Below are 22946 nucleotides of genomic sequence, written 5' to 3'. Positions count from 1 at the left end.
AAATAACTTTTTTTTTAGTGTATGGAATTCATTTTTTTTTTTCAAGTTGAAGGTCATTAAATTTTATTAAATGCCCCCCATGCTCGTTGACACAAGTGCGGCATTTTAGTAAAAAGTTGTTCATTGCTGCTTTGAGAGTTGCGACAGGAATAGCCGCAATTGTTGCCCGAATGGATTGTTTTAGTTCATCCAAATTTGTTGGCTTTGTTTTATAAACTTCTTGTTTACATAAACCCCACAAGAAAAAGTCAGGTGCAGTAAGGTCAGGCGACCTGGGGGGCCAACGAAATTCGGAGTTTCTTGAAATCAGTTTATTGGAAAATTTTCGTCGCAACTCTGTCACAACAGTCTGGGCTATGTGAGACGTTGCCCCATCTTGTTGAAACCACACAGAGTTGAAAGGAATTCTCTTTCGGCGTAGTTCTGGATAGAAAAATTCTTTCAGCATTTTCAAGCAACGGTCTCCAGTAAACGTAACGGTGTGACCATTTTCTTCAAAAAAATAAGGCCCGACAATACAGTGTGAAGAAACCGCACACCACACTGTCACGCGAAGAGGATGCAATTCCGTCTCGTGGAGTATCTGTGGGTTAGATGTACTCCATATTCGACAATTTTGTTTGTTCACATTGCCGTTTAAATCGAAATGGGCCTCATCAGACATGAAAAGGCAGTTTAACATGTTTTGGTCTTCTTCCACCATTTGCAGGATCTTCTGGCAGAATTCCAAGCGAATCGGCAAGTCTGCTGCATTCAGTTTGTTAACCATTTGAATTTTGTAGGGAAATAAGTCTAAATCTTTGTGCATTATTGTTTGCAAAGACTGTCGGCTGACACCAAGTTGAGCAGATAAGCTTCCTGTTGAAACCCTTGGATTGCTTTGTATAGCTGCAGCTACAGCAGCGATCGTTTCCTCCGTCCGAACTGGTGGGTTTCGATGATAAGGCCTTCTTGCGACTGTTCCTTGCTCAGCAAAATTATTCACCAGTCTCATTATGGTCCATCTGCTCGGGTGATCGCCGCCAAACATCCGCCTGTACTCTCTCTGTACCAAAACTACGGACTCCAGTGCGTGATAGCGGCGGACTATCCAAATTCTTGTTTGCGTGTCCCAGTTATCCATTTTAATAAATTTTAAAGATCAGTCTGCAAATTAAAATAAAAATGGAACAGATAACTTAAAAAGAAAAAAAGTTATTCAATTTTTTTTTGGTAGCGGCTTTCATCAGCCACCCTGTATAATACTATATAAAGTTTCGGTTGCACAGTGTAATTAGACGATTCAAAATACAGTTAAAAATATCATTACATTGGATTTTGTGTCTTCTAAATTTTAATAAGTTACCACTTCGCCACTGCAAAAATTTGTTGGCGCCCAATAATCTCTCAGCAGAGTAGAAAATGCAATTTTGTATTTATATTACAATAAGAAATTCAAAAATTCTCACAACCAGGTCAATCCCACCTAATTCCCTAACTCATATTTCATAACATTAAATATAATCTTAAAATGGAAAATTTCTCATCTGAATGGAAAAGAAGTCCCACACCAGCGCTTAATGTAGGTTTTAATGCGTTTATCACTGCAAAGTGTTTTTACGATCCTAACGCACTGCCATATCCACAGGCATTTTGCTTCAGAATACATTTACATGTATTTAGCTAGCACCAGCCACGTATACTACAGAGTCGTTTCCACGACAGTCGGTTCTACGTTAGCGAAACGACCCGGATTTATATCCGGCCACGGACTGTCACTCCAGCAGCATTCCCCGTATGTGAGGGGAATGTTTATGCTGCTACAACAACAACAGCTACAGAGCCTCGTGCGTCGAATACTTCTGAGTGGTCCCTTCGTAGGTCGTTTCCCCACGTTAGCTCGCTCTCAACTGAGTGTTATGTTGTCACTCAGTGGTTGCGTGAGGGAATTCGGGATTCGTAAGATGTCTATTTTGCTTATTTACACATTGTTATGTTTTGATTTAAATTTAAAATCATTTAAAGATATTTCCTACTTCACAAGACTCGTGGATTGAGGTGATCTACCATTATGTATTCTACCGCATATTTTCGCGCCAAAATCTGTACAACTCTTTGCATATAAAAATACAATTTTTCCCGCACAACCAATTGATTCAAATTTGCTTATAAATTGATTGATACCTTCGAAAATAGATGCAATTTTTTCTGGTTATTTTCGCACTTATTAAATAAATTTCTTCATAGAGTGATAGCAGAAAAGTTAGTGAGGCCATAACACTACTCGTTTTGAGCAAAATTTCAGCAAAGGTTTATGATTTCTGTCACTACACAATTCACCAACCCACCCACCCACTCACCCACCAGCACAGTAAAGCCGAAAGACGCTGAAATCACTTAAAAAACCCAATACATTCAACCACAAGAATCGTCCCCAGCCAAAACTAACAAATGGTCAACCGGTGTGTACTGTTGATGGGCTGAGTAGCAAGAACAGAATGGCTCAGCAATTTCATCACCGCATTAACGCAGAAAAGGCGTGGCACACGGCGGCGACAACAACGACAACGGTGACAATGACGGTTTTGTGCGATACAAGTCGTCACTAACGCAATGTTTACAATATGTGGGTGATGCCACCCAACTGAATGGATTGGGACTTACTATTGGAGGAAGCGAGTTTTGGCTGCGTGTAACCGTTGTACAACAACAACAACACAAAATCCATACCACTGTAAACAATTGCAAACAAAAACAACATTAATATTTTGTACTATGCGTGCCCCATGCCACTATCAGGCGGACGCGCCATATGGCTCAAGTTGATGACTACAATGTTGGCTGATGTTGCACGCAAAACTCAGCTGTCACTTGTACTCGTGCTGGTGCAGTGGCTGTTGCTGTTGGTGTTGCTGCTCTTGCCTTTCTTGTTTTGATTGCTGTTGTGTTGTCAAGTTTTATTGCGTTGTCAGCAAAGCGATGCAATATCATCACTTTACCCGCCCCACGCACATGACAACAGTAATGAAAGGGGGAAAATAAAAGCGGGGGATAAGGAAATCATAAAAAATATGCAGCCATTCTTTTCAACGAACCAAAGAAGGGTTTGTCACTGGAACACATATTTGATATGTTAATTTGAAATCGGTTAAGTTATGTGGCCAATAAAAGTGTCACTGAGATTTCTGGTTTGACAATTTGCTACGGTGCTGGTTTCTATTTTTGCAAAAATAAATTTTTGCAAAGTACCGGGTGTGGCAAGTGGGGACCTACATTTCAAAAAGCATTGAAAGAGACTGTCCATCGTATGGAGTATGTATGAACATGGAAGTGATTGCCTCAGTGAACTATAAAACTGCTAATAGGCAAAATTTTTATCCTAACAATCATACCCTATGATCATCAAGTACAGGGAATGCTTAATTTAACCAAAAACCGCGCACGTGGGGTTCCCACCATCCACGTGGGAATGTTCCATCGGCTCAGACAGTCAATAACGAATATTATTTATCTGTTTTGAAGCGTTTGAGAGATGTTGTACGTTGAAAACGGCCGGCAATGTGAGCAAACAATTCTTCTATTTTGCATGATAACGCGGCATCGCACCGAGCCTACATTGTGCTGGATCATTTGATCAAACAGCAAGTATATTAAATACCATCGTGCAAATATTCACCTGATAGCACCGTATTCACCTGATATGGCCCCGTGCGACTTCTTTTTGTTTCCCAAGTTGAAGTTACCACTTCGTGGAAGGAGATTTCAGTCGATAGAGGAGATCAGAGAGAATGCGGCGAAAGAGCTGAGGGCCATCCCTTCGTCGGCCTTCCAGAGGTGCATGGAGGACTGGATTAACCGTTGGCACATGTGTGTAGTCCCAGACGGGTCATATTTTGAAGGAGATAAAATAAATTTGCCTGAAATTTTACTCTGTTTTGTTTTATGTAAACATTCCCGGTACTTTTTGATCATAGGGTATGTGACACTTGTGAACAGAAAGTAGACAAGTTCTTCAAACACAAAATTGACTACCATAAATTCTATGACAAATTTTACAATGCATATGACGAGAGCAAATTTGCAGAAAAAAGTTCCATTATTTTTACTTTTGTTACTCATAAATTATACTCAGTTTTGTAGCAAATTTCGCTTGTTAAGAATGGAGCACTTTCGCAGAAATTCCCTGAGAAAGCAGGAAATCAAGTCCAGGGAAATGAATGGATCGATCAGATTCATGTCAAGACTAATCAGAGATGATCTCCACATGAACGCCTGCCGTCGCTCAACTGGTCATATTTTGATAAAGCGCTTGAAGAAAAGTATACTCTAAAGATGCAAGCAGCTTCTACGGTGGTACGCGGTCAACGGCCCTGAAAATATTCTTTTCACAGATGAGAAAATTGTCACTGTTGAATACATTTTTAATAAATAAGACGACCAAATCTATGCTAAAACTTTTTTAGACGCAAAAAATGTTGTGCCAAGGGTTTAGGGGGACCACCAATCAGCTTCCGTGATGGTGGGGAGCGTCTTGTAAAGGCGTTAGATCTCTTCATATCTGCGAAAAAGTGGCTAAGACCGGGGCAAAAGTGTACCAGGTGGATGTCTTAGAAGGTGTGGTGAAGCAGTTGAGTAGTGCTCTCTTCGATGGAAGCGTTGGATCTTCCAGCAAGATTCCGCTCCAGCCCATAAGGCAAAAACCAACCACCGGTGGCTTCATAACTGCAAGGTTGACCGTTTGGAAGCTCAGATCTAAATCCATTGGACTACAGTTTGTGATCAGAATTGGAGAACATGACCTGTCGAAGACCTCACAGAAATTTGGAGAGTCTCAAACAATCTTTGGTTCGAGCAGCGACGTTAATTTCCATGAAAGAGAAATAGGTTGAGAAATGAAATAAAACAAAATAAATAAGAAGTATGCCTATTCTGTTTTCCTATTTTCGCAAAATATTATGAAATATAGAACACTTTACAAAAAAATCGTATCTGTACCAAATAAGTTGAGAGTGACTGTATCTGTACAATTAATATTTGCGTTGAGTGAAAAAAATTTCAAGTCTTATCAACTTTATCACCACTAGTTTTGATCCGCCACTATTGGAATCAATCCATTTTCTTGTGATGCACCGGTTTGGTTATTTTTCGAATCGGTTCTAACTTCTTAACAATTTGAGTGCGTGTAATTTATTTTTTTGCTTAATTACGATTAAAGCTAAAATGGAATGGAATTAAGCAATCTTAATCATCGCTCTATTTTAAATTCAAAGCGACATTAACCAATTTTTCACAATGATTTCTCAATAGTTTTTATGCAGCCGCTGGAAATTACTCCTGTTTGCTCCACTTCGAATTTTGCGGCGCGCCAAAAAAGTCAACGCCGTTTAATTCAATTAATTACTGTCGTATTGTGGTTCATGTACTCGATAATTACTTCCAATTATGTGTAATTGCATAGCTACAGTTGGCGCAGTGGAGCCGCCGCGCTTTGTGCAAGCATGAGCGACGCGTGTTAGTCGCTTAGCGCACTTAAACTAAAGCCAACATAAAATAGAGTTTAAAGCTCGAAAAAAAACTGCATTTGTTCGCAATAAGAGCTCGAATAGATAATTACAGAACAAACCGTAAAATTAATAAATTACAAAGCACCGATAAATAAAAGAGGAAAAGGCAACAATGATGCGGTATTATCCAACGCTTAAACGCTCAAACTGAGTAACAAAGCAGTGCCACGCTTAATCCAATAGTCCGCGTTTTCAATGCCCGACTTCAAGTCTACCGCTATGATGAAGGAGCCGGCACGCTGTGGATAATAATATGCTGGGCATTGGTACATGCCACGAGTCTTCTTCTTTAGATTGTCCACCGGTTTGAAATGTATCACAGGCATAGGGCAAATCAACTCCATGGGTTGAGGATCTTGCAAGTATTGCATTTTACGCAACCAACCGGCCCCTTCCAAAAATAAACTACGCACATAAACGCCGCCACCTTCACGGGTAATACGCGCTGCAGCCGCATCCTCTTCGATGAAAACAAAAAACTCCCATGACAATTCGTCGATGGGTGTGCGGCTGGCACGTGCCGATGTCTGTAGCACTGCTGTGAGAAAACCGGTGGGAAAAGTGTATGCGGCCAACCAGAAGAGCTGTGGTTGTTTCAAAGTTTTAGCCCATTGAGCGAAATGCTCTATGCGTAGAATGAGATCTCGCGACCAAGCAGCTAGTGGTTTCAGTGAAGGATAGGCTGGAAGTATTGGTAAAAATGATGATTCGAAGAGTTCTAAGGAGAGTAGGGAAGGTAGATACTTACCTTTGAGCCATGCTCCGGGCACGCGACCTTCATAAACTGATTGATAAATTTCCTCCAACTCGGTACTCATCACCACAAGTCCTTTTATGCCACGCTGTAAATCACGCATATGTACTTTCATTCTGCTTAGTAAATAATTGTAGCGTTCAATCTCCTGCAGCAGTACCACTTCGAGAGGCGAACGATTGATGCCGATCAGTTTGGCGGTCTGCTCATAATTGATTTCGTCTGGCGTTTTTGCGTATATGTCCTTAGCTAAACGCAAGACTTTAGTCTCCATACTCTCACCCACCGAAGTAGTGGTTTGCACCTGCATTGACATGAGCGTCTCGAAGAGCAGACGAGTTTCGCCTATCAGTGAGGCAATGTCGGCATTGGGATGTTGGCCGAACGCTTCTGGTTTGTCGAAATTGGGGAATTGTTGAATTTGATCTATGTAGGATTGGAGATCGCCATCACTAGGTATGAAGTAATTAATCAGTGAAGACAAGCTGTAAATATTAAACCCGTTACGTTATAGCTCAAAGGTAGTAGTAAATCTTCACACTTGCCGAAATTTATTTGTAGTCAAAGCACTATCGCTGTAAAATTGATTTATATAAGTTGTTAGTAAGCGTCGATCCCAATCGTCGGTCACATGTCCACCATAATTGATACCGGCAATAAGATATTTGAGTGCACCCCAAGGCGTCTCTTCATACTCGTTTAAATACAAAGCTAGCAAGATGTCTGAGACCTCAAAATCAGAATCATTGAAGCTGTAGATGACATTCCAACCGAGTTGCAAAAATTTCTTGCGTTCCAGCAAAACCGTGTGGAAGAAGCATAGTGCAAACAATAGTTTCTTGTACTTGCCCGTTTCGTCAATCGTTTCGAAATTCTGTTCGTTAATATTATTATACAGACGTCGCATATTGGCCTTTATACCGCGTGGTGGTTCTGTGGTCATTTTAATGCTTGATTGGAGTATGGAAATCGGAAATTCAGGATTCGGACTCGAACTCAACCATAAACGAAAACGTTTATGCAATTTCATTGTTTGCATTGTTGCAATAATTTTATCTAAATTTGGCATCCAACTCAACGAAAGATGACAATTGGCTAGAAATACCCAATTACCATCGCGTACACCATCCATGATCATTTTCGTAGCAACCGGCGCTTGACCTTGACCCAAACTGAGTGAGAACATGCGTGAGGACATTTTACATTGCTCAGCCAACGTGATGAGTGATTGTGTTGGATCCACACCGGGCGAAAGCACGAAGATGAGTGGTGTTTGCGATAAGGACTCGTCAAAGGCGGCCTTCAAATCCAATACGGGTGGTTCAACAAAACGTGGGCCAAGTGTATTGATAATGAATTGAGTGAGACAGAACGAGATGCGATCGGGACGTAAACACCGAACTATACATATTTTCTCGAAGTCTGTCAACTTGTCATTCCACTCACCGATAAGGTCCTCGGTCTCCGGCATTGTAGTGGCATACCACGCTGTTAAATGTAGGTTAATCGAAACGAAGAGGAAATACGTTTAAGTACTTACCTTGCCACGCTTTTGCGTTCTCCTCAAAGGAGTCGACTATGCCATGGAAGCCTGGCACTTTGTCTAGTTCCGTTATGTTATCCCAAGCTTGTTCGCTAATCCACACTACACAAGAAAAATATAACGTACACTGCGCGTATAGCAACGAGCAAAGTTTTCAATATTTCTACCCACCTGGACTTGGATTTGGCGCCTGATTCTGCTTGTCCAGTACAATGCCACCCTTTAGAATGAAATCATACTCTTCTACTACCAGCTTTCCAGCAATTTCTAGAATTTTGGCTGTCATGTGTATGGAGAAGAGCAGTTTGTGCATTTCGAACAGACCTCGGCAAGTGTTCTTGTACACCGAATATGTGTGATAATCGTTGATGTTCTGTATACGCTCAAAGACGATCTGATGCTTCGGGCTACGCTCAATAGATTGCATGAAGAGTAAAATGTAAGCAGCGAGTGAAAATTCGTACATCGGGTCGATTTTCGACATATCCATGAGCACAAAGAAGAGTATGGCTGCTCGTTCGGCAGCTGGTTGGTATTCTTGGCGTGCAGAGTCGATCTCGATCTCCGTTACTTCGGCAGTGGCCAAGGATTCCTTCACTAAAACTGAAGTCTGGCGCGACTTTTGTAATGTAGCGAAAAGTTCGTCGTCCTCGAGCAGTGAGCCACGACTTTCATTCAACAATCGCAAGATCTCGTTGTCCAAGTCGATGAGTGTGCGTTTATTGCGCGCGATCGTCAAGACTAACTCATCTTTTTGCTCCTCGAGTGCTGGTTTTTCCTTGCGCACAATTATGCCCAAAAGTTGCGCTTGCAAGCCATCTTGTTTTACAGCGAAATTAACTATTGTCGTCTTTGATGAAATTTCCGGAGGATAGTGTGGGTTTGTTATTTTTGTAGTTATGTACAGCTTAAAGTTATCATTGTAGGATATGTATTTGTCATTGAACTTAATCAGCTTTTGGCCTCCTTGCATAGTATAGCTTTTACGTAAAATGGGATTTATAGCTTGGTCCAAGGCTTCGCCAACATTTTGCAATAGTACCGGGTTACCAGCTGACATTGCTCGCTCCAGTGAACGGAGGTAATCAATTTGGGAAAAATCAATTACTTTTAAATCGTTATTTGCCTCGTAATTTTTGATCCAAGTATTCGCTTGTGATTGTGGATCTATGATTAGTGGCCATCGTTGTCCGCGCATTACAATAACACCATTTTCAGTGCTGAAGTCATCGGCGGGTAGACCCTGTATATTCCATTCGCGGATAGTTACGGCATCGCTGAGGAAAAGTGTTATTTTCATTTCGTCCGTGGCAGGAATTTGATTCGACGTAATTAATGCTACCCATTGCTCAATCAGAATCTCACGATACTTGGTGTCGAACGGACCGAGGTAAGATGTGAATGCAGTAGCTAGTAGACAATCGCCGGGTAACTTTTCGAATGATAGATCCAACGAGGCCACAGTCTCAATCCAACGCTCTCGCTCTCCAGACAGAGATTCCACTAGAATGATGGCGCGTTCAAGTTGTTTTCTAAAATGGAAATAATTAAGAAAGTTGAGCGAGACGTTGGTGGCAAATGATAGGTCGGTAAAATATAAGTCGGAAATTGTTGTATCGATGGATATCTAAGCTGAAGTTCGTTGAAAAATGAAGAATATGTTTCACTATGAATTGGTATGTTTTAAAGTAGGACCTCTCGAATCAAAGCTTTAATATTTGTTATCATTTTTGGAGGTATTTTATTCCACGAAGTTACGTGTCTTGAGATGCTCCCATAAATGGAGAAACGTATCTTTTTATTTGAGTGTCAAGTAATGTTCATACTTTGACAAAGCTTTTTTCACATTAAATATTTCATGCCCACAATGGACATGGATATCGAAACTGGAACAAAGTCGGTTGTAATCACGCATAAACCTATATGGCTAAGTTGGCCAAAAGAGGTAAGATCTGTAGCGATCTTACTGCTTAATACGTAGTTCCTCAGGCCTATTTCTGTCTTACATCTTTGATGGTAAAAATGGCAACGTAACACTTTCAAGGCCATTGTTGAGTAGTTACATAAAGCAATCTTTGGTGTTACTAGAAATTCATACCGACCGTGTGCTCTACCACACCTAAGGAAGATTTTCTTCGACTTTCGATGGGTTGGTATAGAACTAACCGTGCGAAAACTGTGCTAAGCTAACACTAGTTCTAGTAAGGTAGAAAATTGTTGATAATCTTGAATGGAGCGTGACACTTTCGTTAAGTAAACATTTGGGTCGACTATGACTAGACTAAGATATAAATACCTTTGTTTATACTTGCAAAATACCTCTGAAAATTTATGCTTAAGTCATCACCTTTCTTTGAATCGAAAATTAATTCATTTTAAGGTATATCAGATGGTGAACTGCTTTCTAAAAACGTGCCTCTTAGAAGTACCGTGAATTCTTTCCAGGGCTCGAATATGCTAGCACAGAAAAACGTCATTTAACCTCGCACTAATCTAGGAATCGCATTGGGTTTTCCTCAATAATATTTATGAGTTTGTGAGAGAGGAAGCAGATATCATCGGCGAAGCACTGGCGCTTAAGATGGACTTCAAAGATTACTTTGAGAAGGTCGATGTTGCGCGAGACGGCGACATCCCATGAGACGGCGCAAAAACAACAGTCCAGAACTATGGACGATGGACGAGTCTTGCCGAGGCCCTATGCTCCCGAGCGGAGTGAATAAGGATATGAAAAAACAAAAAATGTAGCAAACTGTTCTTAGAGACGTTAAATTAATTATACAAGAAAAGCTTCTTCCCTTAATCGTGGTCACACAATAGAGGTGAAAATCGAAACAATTTTAGTTCAGCTCCTTAATTGGACTCTTAAGTCTGCTCTTGATCTGTGTCAGTGTGGTGTGAATGTAGTAAATGAAGAGTGAAGTACATATATAACTTTCTCTAAAACTACCTCAATTTCTCTTCTTTCAACCGCAGTTCGTTTAGCAGCTCTGTCTTTTCATTTAATTGTCGATACAGTTCCGCAATCGCGGCATTAAGTTCCTCTAACTTCTTCATAGCAGCCGCCAACATCGCTTGCTTCTCGGCCAGCGATCGCATAGCATTGTCCAACTTCTCCTGCTTCGGCGCCACAATGCGATATACTTTGGCGTAATTCTCAATAGCCATAATCCACTGCATAAGTGACTTGCAGGCCACCGATACTATTGCGACCTTATCGGGTTCCAGCTCTGGATTTTTCGTATATAATCCAATGCGCTTTAAAGTTTTGTCGGTGACATGATCGCGCTCGAAGTTTTTCAAGTCATTCAAAAAATTAACATCACCGAGCACCCTTTTTGCATTTTCCCAAGTTGGCTCTTTTCCCAGTAGTATCAGTACTGCCTCCATGACTTTCTCGATTTTCATTGGTGGCCGCCCGTAAGACTTGACTTCAGCCACATCTTTCTTGCTTAACGCATCCAATGCTTTGATAGCCGCATCGATCATCGGCATAACAACGTCCAAGTCAGCTTGTGCCGTTGCGGCCAAATCTAAGCAAACCACCTCTTCTTGTCGTATAATTATTGCCTCTGCGTCGACTTTTTCCTTTTGTTCTGTGGCCTCTGCCTTTTGGATCTCAATGATTGCAATGAACTCTTCACATTCTTTGGCTAAGATTTTCACTTGTTCTGAGCTGATTTTAAGTTCTTCGGTCATTACTGAAACTTTGTCTTGTGTCTCTTGAATTTTTGAGAGTCCATTTCTTAATTTATTGGCGCTGGAAGATACTTCGAAACGCTTATTTTCGAGTAACAATTTGAATCCGCTAACCAATTCTAAATAATTTGGTGATGTAACGTAATTGTGACGCTTCACTTCAGCTAACATCTGAATTGATATCTCGGCGACGCTCGAGTGAATAACCGAGAAAACATAGGCAACGGCCTTCTGTAACTTATCTTCTGTCGTAATAATTAAGCTCTCTCTGTTTTTGTCATCCTCTTTTCCGGGAACTGGCACATTTATTTGAAAGCCCTTTAGAAACTTTTGCGCTACCTCCAACAGGGCTTCCTGCGGCCAAAGACGAAACCAATCCGGTGAAGTGTTGTTAATCAAGGCCGGATACTGTCGTATATAACTACGGAAGTCCTCACCAATCGGACTCATCGCTAGTACAATGTGCATATTTTCGCGCACATTTTGCATAAAGAAATTATACAGCGATTCTGTGGTGAACTGAATGCCTGCCTTTTTGGCTGGTCGCTCCAGTTCAGTTTTCAACTCTTCGAATTCGTCCGCCTTAAAAAGATTCGCTTCTCCAGTGCTCAACATGTTGTTAAGTATTTCAAGGAATGTGCTCTCCGCCACTTGCTCATTACTGAAAAGGAAGACAGTGCCACGTTGTTTAATGCCAGTGACTTTGTAAAGATTTTTCAGATCCTCTTTGAATTCGTTGGTTTTGTATTTTTTTGTTACTTCAATTGCAAAGGTGCCGAATTCACAAATGAAAGCGGCCAAACGAACAAGTGATTGCCGTCCCGAACCGCCGATACCTATATTTAGCAAGTGGCCACGAGGTTGTGAGATGACACGTACAGCACGCGTTACATGTTCAATCGCCTCCTTGAAGAATACCAAATTCATGCGTGCCATGCCCGGGAAATCATTATATTCCTCCATCTGGCGATTGATATACTTTCGAAGGTCGTCGAAATTTAGATCTTCATAATAACCTTGATTGCTCATAAAATCACCAAATATAGGTACGATTTTGTTGGGACACAAACTGTGAAAGGTGATTTCCATATATTTGCCTAATACGGTATTCACCTCATTCATGAACCAGCCCTGATCTAAATCGTCGATCAAGCGATCGCTAAATACACGGAAGGCTTCATGCACCCAGAGACGCAAAAAGCTCGCTCGTTTCGTCTGCGCCTCATGATGTCCGCGCAGTAGCCCTTGGAATATTTTCGATATGTCGCGCAAATTAAACAAATAATGCGATTTGGCTGGTGTGGGCAGCATACGAGCAACCACAGCGTTATATAAATCAATAGTGCTAGAGGTGGTTTTCAAAGCGATCTCTCGTATATCATTGGCAAATGGTATCAATTTCTGTTGAAGCATGCTGCCGAAAATACGCATAATGGTTGCCTCGGTGGGGAACGTCATATTGATGACGACGAAGCGGCTTTGTGTGCGTGGCGATATCACTTGGCGACCACCACCGGGCGGGCCCATAGCAGCCATGAGCAACGTATTCTGCACATAGATCTTCTGTTGATTGCGACGATTAAACCAGTACTTATAATCTATCCACTGTCGGATAAGTTCGAGAGGAGGCTGCGATCCGTAAGTATCCTTGGCAGGCATATTGAAGTCATCCATGAAGCAAATCATACGTTTGCCGCCAATCGGGACGTAAAAGGTTTTGGTACGTTTCTCAGTGCGATTCTCTATTGATTCTTGTAACCCGGCGGCTGTTGTCTATGATCGATAAAAGGAAAGAGATTAGCAGAAATTTTGTGAGGCGAGCTAACTTTAGCTGTGTCAATAGTACTGAATTACCTGCGCGGATATATTGATCGAAAGCACTGTGTACTTGGTTTTATCGCAGGAATCCATTACGCTGACTGCAGTGGAGGTCTTACCGGTGCCCACATTACCAACCAACATGACCGGATGCTCTTCTTGCAGCAGTTTGGATACAAGATATTCATAGCGCACAGTGTCCACGGTGGGGACAATAATTTTATAAAATGGAACACTGTAATAGGAAAAAATGGAAAGAATTTGAATCAGTGTTGCTAGCTTTAACGTTAAATTGTAAAAATTAACTAAAAAGCGTATATTTTGCTGGTTGCATATTTAAATAAACGAAGGCGTACGTCGTTTGCAGATGATGTACAGTGTGATGTTTCGACAAGGTAGCAGGAAAAAATTATTCTCTCAGGTTTTTGGTCATTGAATGTAAGCAAATAAATAACGTAAACTTTTGTTAAATGCTTTTTAGAAAAATATTCACATTCAAAGCCTTTCAGTTTAATGAAAAAATATTCTAAATGCGAAGAAAGTTTAGTACCAACTTATTAAAAGGTTATTTTTCTTCAAGTTGCTTCAAGTAAATACAGTTCAAAATGTGTGATAAAATACGAACAATTTTTTTAGTATTATGGCACAAAAAAAAAAAAATAAAAAAAATTAAAAGGTAAACGCTAATCACTTTCAGAAGCATTTTTAGTTTTACTGAATAATTCGTGGCGATTTCGTCCTTTTGAGCTGTTTATTTGCCATTTTCCTAATAAATTCAGTACTTCAGGAGTAATTTTGTGTCGTTTGGTCTTGGGGCAAAATGAGTAGTATATGGAATAAGTCGGCGTTGATATGAATTCTGAATGTTTTTTGCGTAAATAATTATCGGTACTGTTATCAACAGGGTTTTGCAATCTACCTCGACCTCTATTTGGCGGGAAAGGTTGTGAGTGCTTGGGCCACAGTGACCTTGAACATGAAGCGATCACAAATCGGCACGTTACACTTGGCTGGATACAAGGCAAAAGGTTCCAATACTTACTTCCATTGAGTTATTTACTATTTCTAAAAAGAACTTGGGGGTCTTAACCATTATATCAAATAAAGTCTGTTGTAGAGCCATTTCCATTTTAGCACGAATATTTCCAAAGCATGAAAATAAACGCCAGGCTTTTCTGTCGAGTTGTATAGTGGACGAATCCAGATTTTTGCCGAATCTTTATGATATTTGTTAGGCTGCCGTACCGAATGGATTGGTGCGTGACTACTATTGGGTAGTGCCCAGAAAAAAAATATATATAGGGTGGGCCATGTAAAATTTTCTTTTTGAATCGGCTATAAAAAAAGCTAATCAATATTTTTTCAAACTTTTTTTTTTATTTTGAACATTGTTATTTATGAATAAAAAATAATATCGCACATTTAAGCACATTTTCGATTGTTTCGGCTCCAATTTTATGAATGACAACTTCGATTTCGTGTTTTAAAACATCAATCGTCTCTTGATGGTTCGCATAGCATTTGTCCTTAACGGCTCCCCACCAAAAAAATTCCAACGGGCTTAAATCACAGCGCCGAGGCGGCCAATTGATATCGGAATTCCGGCTGATTATTCGGTTTTCAAAAACGGTAGCCAAAAGTTCGAGTGTAACTTTGGCAGTGTGACAAGTTGCACCGTCCTGTTGAAACCAAATGTCGTCCATGTCATCCTCTTCAATTTTTGGAAACAAAAACTCTTTGAGCATGTCACGGTAACGCTCGCCATATACTGTAACCGCGGAAGAAGAAGAAGACTCACCACTTTGGAAATAGATTTTCAATATTTTCCAATTTTATTCAAGCTTAAGCGCCCCATTTCGTAAATGTCAGACCTTTAAGTAAATTATGAACACATTTGACCTGTCATTTCTGTTACCACTCTCAAAAAAATAGGTGGTTCAAAAAGCGAACGCTATATGGCCCACCCGTATAAAAGAAAATATTTAGTTAGAAAAGGTTTTTTCTAATATCTGTCACCCCTCGGCAAGCAAATGTTAGCCTCCGATTATATTTCTGCCATGAGAAAGCTTCGCCGTTATATGTACTGTGTACTCTCTTTTAAACGGACACCCAAGGGACTGAACAATTTGCCCTCTAATGGAAAGTGTCCGTTTATGAGAAAGGCTTAAAAAAAGTTAAAATAATTACTTAGTTAGTTTTATTTCCCAAAATCAGAACAGATATACACATAAATATTTGACAAATTAATGAGAAATTTCATTACTGTTCAGAAATATGAGAAATGTAAAAAAGTTTGCTATGCAAGACATTCAAACTCATTTAAAAAGGTCAGGAATTTTAACTCCCCGAGTTTTTCCTTTAATTTCAATATTTTTGAGGTGTACGAGTACTTGAAGATCAGTAAGCAATTCAAGGTCTTTGAAGCCACTGTGATATACGCAATATAAGGAAATAACGTTTAGTTTGCTCGTTGCTAAATAAGCCTCTTTATAACAAGTTAACTGGCCGGGTATCTCATTTTCTAGTTCATCTTCCGAAGAGTTGACCAGCGAGAGTTGCCACTTCAATATTAATATTTTTTGCCTCTTCATCATTTACAAATACTTGATAACATAAATTAAGACAGTGATTTGGGAAATTTGCGCTCTCAAAATCAGCTTTCCCTAAACTATTTTTCACTGTCTGTAGGCTCAGTTGCCCCCACGCTTTGTGAATGAAATAACAAAATTTTTTGACTTGGACAACTTCAAGGCAGAGTTTGGAAGCTGTCCGCTTATGAGAGATCTAAAATATAATATGTTGGTGAGGGGAAAAAATGTCTGCGTTTTTTTATGGAGGGTTGTCCGTTCAAAAAAGTAAACATTTTAGAAATCCCTAAGGAGTTTTGCGGTACTGAAGAAAGTGGCCGCTTATGGGAGGGGTCCGCTTAAGACAGGTGTTCGTTAGAAGAGAGTACACTGTATATAAAATGAATATTTATATTTTCAGAATTTCCACCAAGAACAATGTTTTATGCGATGACGAAATACTCTCTTATCAGATGTTATCGAGAATAAACTACATCGCTTTTCAAAGAAAATGATGAAGTAATTTTTTCAATATTTGATCAATAATGATCACATGGCTGCCTCAAAAAAGTACGTGGATATGAATTTGAAATTTACAAAAAGCTAATCGAAATACACTAACAATTCTCATATAAAACATTGTATTTTAATTGTATACATTGTATACAAAAAAATCGAAAAACATTTTTCTAATATAATAGCGGTCGCCCCTCTGCAGGCAATGGCAAACCTCGGAGTGTATTTCTGCCATGAAAAAGCTCCTCATAAAAAATATCTGCCATTCGGAGTCGGCTTGAAACCGTAGGTCCCTCCATTTGTGGAACAACATCAAGACGCACACCACAAATAGGAGGAGAAGCTCGGCCAAACACCCAAAAAGGGTGGACGCGCCAATTATTTATTTTATTTATTTATATGAAAAAAATCATTTAGGAAATATTTTTTCATGTTATTTTGTCCACCTAGTTTGTTGAAATATTCCACTGTGCACTGCATTGCCCTCCTTCGTATGTAAAGCGTATCCGGTGGCAGAATTAGGAATTAAAAGCTAAATAAAAAAATAATTACTAATTATAAGCGTATCAATAAAGTTTCAATAACTATTACAGAGAAGGCAAGTGCGGATTTTATTTTGTTTTTAATTATTTCCTCTAATTGTTGATCGTTACATGTAATCAGATACATTCTTGGAATCAGGCCTCCGCACTCCGCGCCACTCGCTGAAGATATGATATCGGAATGCCATTAATCTCTCAAACAATACTTTCTTTTAGTGCTGAGATGCTTGTAGGGGTTTGTTTCACGGACTTTACTTTTTGTTACCTCGTGCTATGGACGGCACGATTTAGCATCCTGTTAAGCCTGGATATGTTATCGAAACGGCCTATCAGTTTATTAGGGAAGAAATTTCGCAGTATCGCCATACTCTCTCTGGTCGTACAAACATGTGGCGACGAGCTCAATATTTTCATTTGTTCTCGATGTCCGGCTGGGCCCCGGCCGTGGGCTGTTTGCATCCATGAAAGACTCAAATCTTCGCTTGAGGCATCACATGAACAACGAATATTGTAACTTGAACAAAATTTACGACGAGCAGTTGCACAAGTAACATTGGCTTTGAAATATGCTTCAATTGCGAACCCGCGCACTGCAACATCGTGACCTAAATAATCCGAATAACGCAGCTAATGTGGTCTCCTCCCCACTCATAGCTCAGCGATTAGGGAGAAATTTTAAATTTAAAACCTAATTCTGCCACCGGACACCCTGCACATTAGGCCGGGTCGATTTGTGGGGAGGCAAAAAAATCGCCCATTGCTCTGTGAAAATCATATTCTAGGGATCAAACAAAGAAACTTTGCCGAAGGAACCATACCTCTAAAACGAATTCTGATGTCCCCCAATTTGGGTCGAACTTTTAGTGTCTTTTGTGGGGAGGCAAAAAAATCGCCCATTGCTTTGTGAAAATCATATTCTAGGGATCAAACAAAGAAACTTTGCCGAAGGAACCATACTTCTAAAACGAATTCTGGCGTTCCCCAATTTGGGTCGAACTTTTTAGTTTCTTTTCTCTTGCAAAGGTCAAAAATTGTGATATTTTGAAATGATTGTATGGGGAACCCCCCAGTGGAGTTCCAGGGGGTGTACCACTGACATGGGTGGATCGGCCGTCCAAAATTAGTGGGGGTCGGTCATACATTTGGACTCGATTGGAGCACTCTAAATGGGTCAAAGTGGGATTTTTCGTTCGACCCAAATTGGGGGACATCAGAATTCGTTTTAGAGGTATAGTTCCTTCGGCAAAGTTTCTTATTTTGATCCCTAGAATACGATTTTCAAAGAGCAATGAGCGATTTTTAAATCGACCCGCCCTACTGTACATGCATACTTATGTATTCACAATCAAGCTGATCGCTCAGTAGGGCGAAGCCAGCGCACAAAATTTATCATTTTAATGAAACAATTGAATTTTATTTGCGTTGAAAACGAAAAGATAATTATTTTGATGTCTGTCTGAACGATAATTAGCCTCTGTAGCAGAAAGAGTTACCGTTTAGAGACAACTTTAAATGGTAGTGCTCTCTGTTTGCTGAGAAACAAAATGGCAGAGAAGTTTGTTCTAATTTATAACTCTAATACCTAAACTTTGTTCTAATTCTTATTAAGATATTATATATTGGCACTTACTTCTCGTCATACTTCCAAGAGTCCGAAAGCAAGCTCTCCCATGGCATTAGAGTTCCTTGTGCCGGATCAACGTAATAGTCGTAAACAGTATCTTTGATGGGGAAGGAACTGTCAATCTCTCTTATGTAGGAATCAATGCGCAAGCGACTATCTTCATCAACCGATGCGCACACAGACCAAATGAGCGAGAAAAGAAACCACAATTTACTCATTGTCTCCAATTGTTCAAGATTTCCAGGAACGATACCATTCTGTTTTGTGGAAAAGGCCTCGAGCAATTTGCACATTGACATAACCACATTCAATTGATTTGTCTTAACGATTTCCTTACAACGCTGTCGTTTGAATTCCAATACCTTATCCAAATAGTAGTCGAAATATTCGCGTAATAGTTTCACATGTTCCGGTAATTTTTGGCGAGCCACCCACGAGTTCACATATGGGCGCCAACCCCAGTCGTTGTAATCATTGTAGACCATACCGCAGCGCGAGACTGTCGCCGGTGAGGCTACTGCCAGGTCGGCAACTTCGAATAACAGCGAAACTTGCGCTGGCATAGTTATGCGTTCGCTATTCACCAATGTTAAAATTTTGTTATCATCCATAACTGAATTCATGTTCTCAATCCAAACTGCGTCAACGGGTCCATCGAAGAGCAGCCACTTCTGCGTAGGGTCTTCATCGGCGCATATCACACGCATAATCGCGCTGAGTACACCATCTAACCACTCGCCGGTCGCTAAATTGTATTCGCCGTATAGTTCGGCTAAATTAAGAGCTTTTGGATTGACTGGATGCACAATGACCGCCTCCCAGCCAGGATGTTTATTCGCGTTCATACGTCCAAAGGCACCTTGTAGGCATTTCCATGTTACCGATTTTGCGGTGCCCGTATTGCCGATGATCATTGAGGAATGCCGAGAGTTTTTCGTCTCATATAATTCTATTATTTTTTTAATGGCGATCGGTATGAGCTGTAAGCCGTTACTACGTAGCTCATCCTCAATTGCGGTCTTGAAATCGCTATAGTCAATAACTGGAAGTGTAACGCCTGGAAAGATATCGGACATGATGCCATTGAATAGTGGCAAATCGTTGGCGGTTAAACGGGCCACATTCATATCGCGCATAGCCAAGTATACAATTTCCTCTTCATTGGTATTTGGCAGCTGGCGTCGTTTGCGTCCGGCATAACGCAACAAGGCCACCATGGAGCGCAGTCCAAAATCATAGTGATATTGCTTCGACAATTGCTGTTTGGCCAGTTCGTAGAGCGTAAATACTTTGCGCGCCAGACTACGCGTGTTTGTGAAGCCATCGGAGAAGAGCAGGTTCTCGGCTATGATTGCGTTGTCCGGCACCATCATTGCTATCGGTCGAAACATGGATTTTAGGTTGTCGGGCAGTTCTGTGCGGCCAGCATAGCCAGGATTCATGGTAATAAAGAGCCCCACAGTATGCTTAAGCTTGATTACACAACCTTCGAAGTTGAACTCGGTGAGTTTGGCGGAGAGCGCCGCCATGATGGACATAATTTGTTGTGCAACTACGGATAACACTTCGATATTAATGCGGTTGAACTCATCGAAACAGCCCCAAGCGCCAGTTTGCGCCAAGCCAGAAAAATTTTTGCCAATGCTCTTGTAGTCCAAACCCTCAGAGCAATTCGTTACGATCACCCACATACCCAATGCTTTACCTAAGTCTTTAACAGTCTCAGTTTTGCCAGTACCAGCTGGTCCTTTGGGACTGCCACCACGATGCAAATTTAGTGCCGTTGTTAAAGTTATATAGCAACGATCAGTGAGCGGAGTGATCACAAGTCGGCCAGAGTTGCCTGTGTACTCATACGCATACCAATGCTCCGTGTTGGTTTGCCGTATGACGCAGAGCTCGGACTCGCGATGCCAATAGAAGCGTAGCTGCGAGAACCACTCAAAGTGATTGACATCTTTGCAGTTAACCTTGTACATTCGTTCTATAACATCACGCCCATGTATCTCAATGGTGATCAGGGTATTTACCTTGAGGCGCATGATTTTCGCAAGATCTTTGCGACTCAGTTCGGATAATTTGGCCAAAACCTTGTTCTGTTTGCGCTTTAGTTTGCGCAGCGGTTTCTTCTGATCGATCATTTTGCAATGGATGAGACTGCGTGTGCATTCGGTTGTCCATTGGATTTGACATGTAGTAAGTAACATTTGGCCTGGCCATAGCGAGAGCCATTGTTCGCGATTGCCAATAAGCTTCTTGAGTGAGGCACGCGTTAGCTTAAGTTTTTCCTTCATAACGGCTAACATAAAACTCTCGACTACATTTAACCACTTTTCAGAAGGACCTTCAATGTAAAGCACATTGAGAAATTCCACATACTCGCCATCGTCCGAGTACATGCCCATTGCCTGAAAACGACTCATCGTCTTTCCAACACGTTTTAATTCTAACTTGTACAAGTTATCAAATAATTTCTTCAGATGAGGCTGTACTAAGTCAGGGCGTTTGGCATTGCCCAAAATCTCCAGCAAATCATCGTTCGAAATGAAATAAAAGCGTGGAAACAATTGTCGCTTGGACTCCAAATAGATTTCTAGTGCACGTTGTATAAGCTCCAAACGTTCGTCCATTTTATTGAAACGCTCAAGCAGAAACGGTGCCTTACGTAGATGTGTCGCGCGCACAGCGGACTTAGCATTAAACATTTTTGAACTAATCATACGAAATTCGTCGGTGAGTTCGGTAAAGCGATTCGCCTCATTCGGCAATTGCTTACGTATATCTTCGCCGGTAAAGATATTCTCCAAATATAACCACTGACGTTGGACGTTCAACGCCATTTCTAGAGTCTCTGCAATATACGAGAGGGTCTTCTCCCAGTAGTCGACAACTTCGCTGAAAGGCTCCACAAAACGAGTAGACTTCATTGCCGATATTTGAACCATATGTTCTTCGAGCAACTGCATGCAATCTTCCACGTTCTTTATTCGATATATACCATCTCTATAGAATGCCATTTCGAATGATTGTTTACGCCAAATACTTGCAATATTCTTGATACCGTTTTCGATTTGCAATTCCATTGTGGCGGCATTTGAAGTATCCTGAATCTCTTCGGAATAAGCTTGAAAGTCCAAATTAATAATCAGTTCCAAAGTAAACTTTTTAGAGTTCTCATCAAAGTCTCTAAATTGGAAGAAATGTTTTACAGTAGAGTTTTCCAGAGAGGAATTAGAGGGTAAATCATATTGAAGATTTCGAAGTAATCGCATGGCTACGGAATATGTTCTCTATTTTCTAGTCGTCTAAGGTAATTTCTAACAATTACGCTACACAAAGTGAGTTGGTGGTATAGTTTCAAAATCCAGCGAGTAGCATCCGAAATGGGTGCAGAGTGGAGTAGATGAAAATGAAAAAATCTTGCAATAAAGTTCTCGTTTTTGGCACGATATATTGACAAGATTAAAAAGTTTCAAACTTTGTGCAAGATTCGTGAAAGTTCGATAAATTTTCATAAAAATTTCAAAGTTTGTAATCAAAATTTTTTAAATAAATTTGGGTATGCAGTTTTATAGCCCATTGAATTTTAGTGCAGTTTCAAAGCACTCAAAACTATCGATGAGTTTTGATAAACTTTTTCCCTGCCGATGTTTCGCATTTGGCCCGTATAACAAAATGTCGTGTATTCGATATATGGAGAAATTGCATCAAGTAAAAAATTGTCAGAAATTACAAGGAATTGTGAGCCACTTCTAATTTGCACTTTATTATGGCAGAATTAAATAGGTAATAAGGTTACAGAGCTGCATACCCAGAATATACTGGGTATGGGTATAAGTGAGGTGTCTCTGCTGATACTATTTTTGTGTTCGCTCTAGTAATATACTGGTGATTTGAAGGGGTATATGTGAGATCTCGACGGTAATATGATAGTTGACATTCGTTTGAAGCGTAAAGATCCCTTTTTATCTGACGTCAAAAATGTCTATGTTCGTTCCGAAAAAACAGTATTTGCGGGAAGTCATACTTTAGCATTACCTTTAAAAAAAAAGTACAGTTGAAACGTGTCGTATATTGATCAATATTTACGGTAAGCACGCTCCGTAAAGAGTGGTTTCGACGCTTCCAAAGTGGCAAGTGACAATTTCGACGTGAGTGATATAGATCGCGAAGGGGCACCGAAAAAATTCGAAGATACTCAACTACAACAATTATTGAATGAAAACGCATGTCGAACCTTTGATGATATGTCCAAAGAGATGGGAATGAGCCAGAGAGCAGCTAAGTGTGTGCCACATCAATTGATAGAGACGGATAACGAGAGACGTTTGTTGACGTGT

The 22946-nt window shown here is 40.5% G+C and overlaps 1 protein-coding gene across 1 annotated transcript in view; it reads right to left on the bottom strand.

Annotated features, from left to right (window-relative positions):
* Positions 1–5552: 5552 nt before the first annotated feature.
* The window catches only part of LOC128858196 (dynein axonemal heavy chain 2), a 33498-nt gene continuing 16104 nt past the window's right edge, over positions 5553–22946 (bottom strand). Inside the window, exons 9-16 of the mRNA XM_054094253.1 lie at positions 18613–21792; positions 13394–13592; positions 10791–13312; positions 8012–9372; positions 7838–7942; positions 6843–7785; positions 6292–6782; positions 5553–6225 (exon numbers count right to left, since the gene is read on the bottom strand). Of these exons, the coding sequence (XP_053950228.1) occupies positions 5678–6225; positions 6292–6782; positions 6843–7785; positions 7838–7942; positions 8012–9372; positions 10791–13312; positions 13394–13592; positions 18613–21792 (9349 nt within the window). The 3' untranslated portion in view covers positions 5553–5677. The remainder of the gene's footprint in view (positions 6226–6291; positions 6783–6842; positions 7786–7837; positions 7943–8011; positions 9373–10790; positions 13313–13393; positions 13593–18612; positions 21793–22946) is intronic.

The sequence above is a fragment of the Anastrepha ludens genome, chromosome 3 (genome assembly GCF_028408465.1).
Source record: "Anastrepha ludens isolate Willacy chromosome 3, idAnaLude1.1, whole genome shotgun sequence".
Taxonomy (NCBI): domain Eukaryota; kingdom Metazoa; phylum Arthropoda; class Insecta; order Diptera; family Tephritidae; genus Anastrepha; species Anastrepha ludens.
Note: the sequence above shows the minus strand (reverse complement) of the source record. Positions and strands in the feature narration are given on the sequence as shown.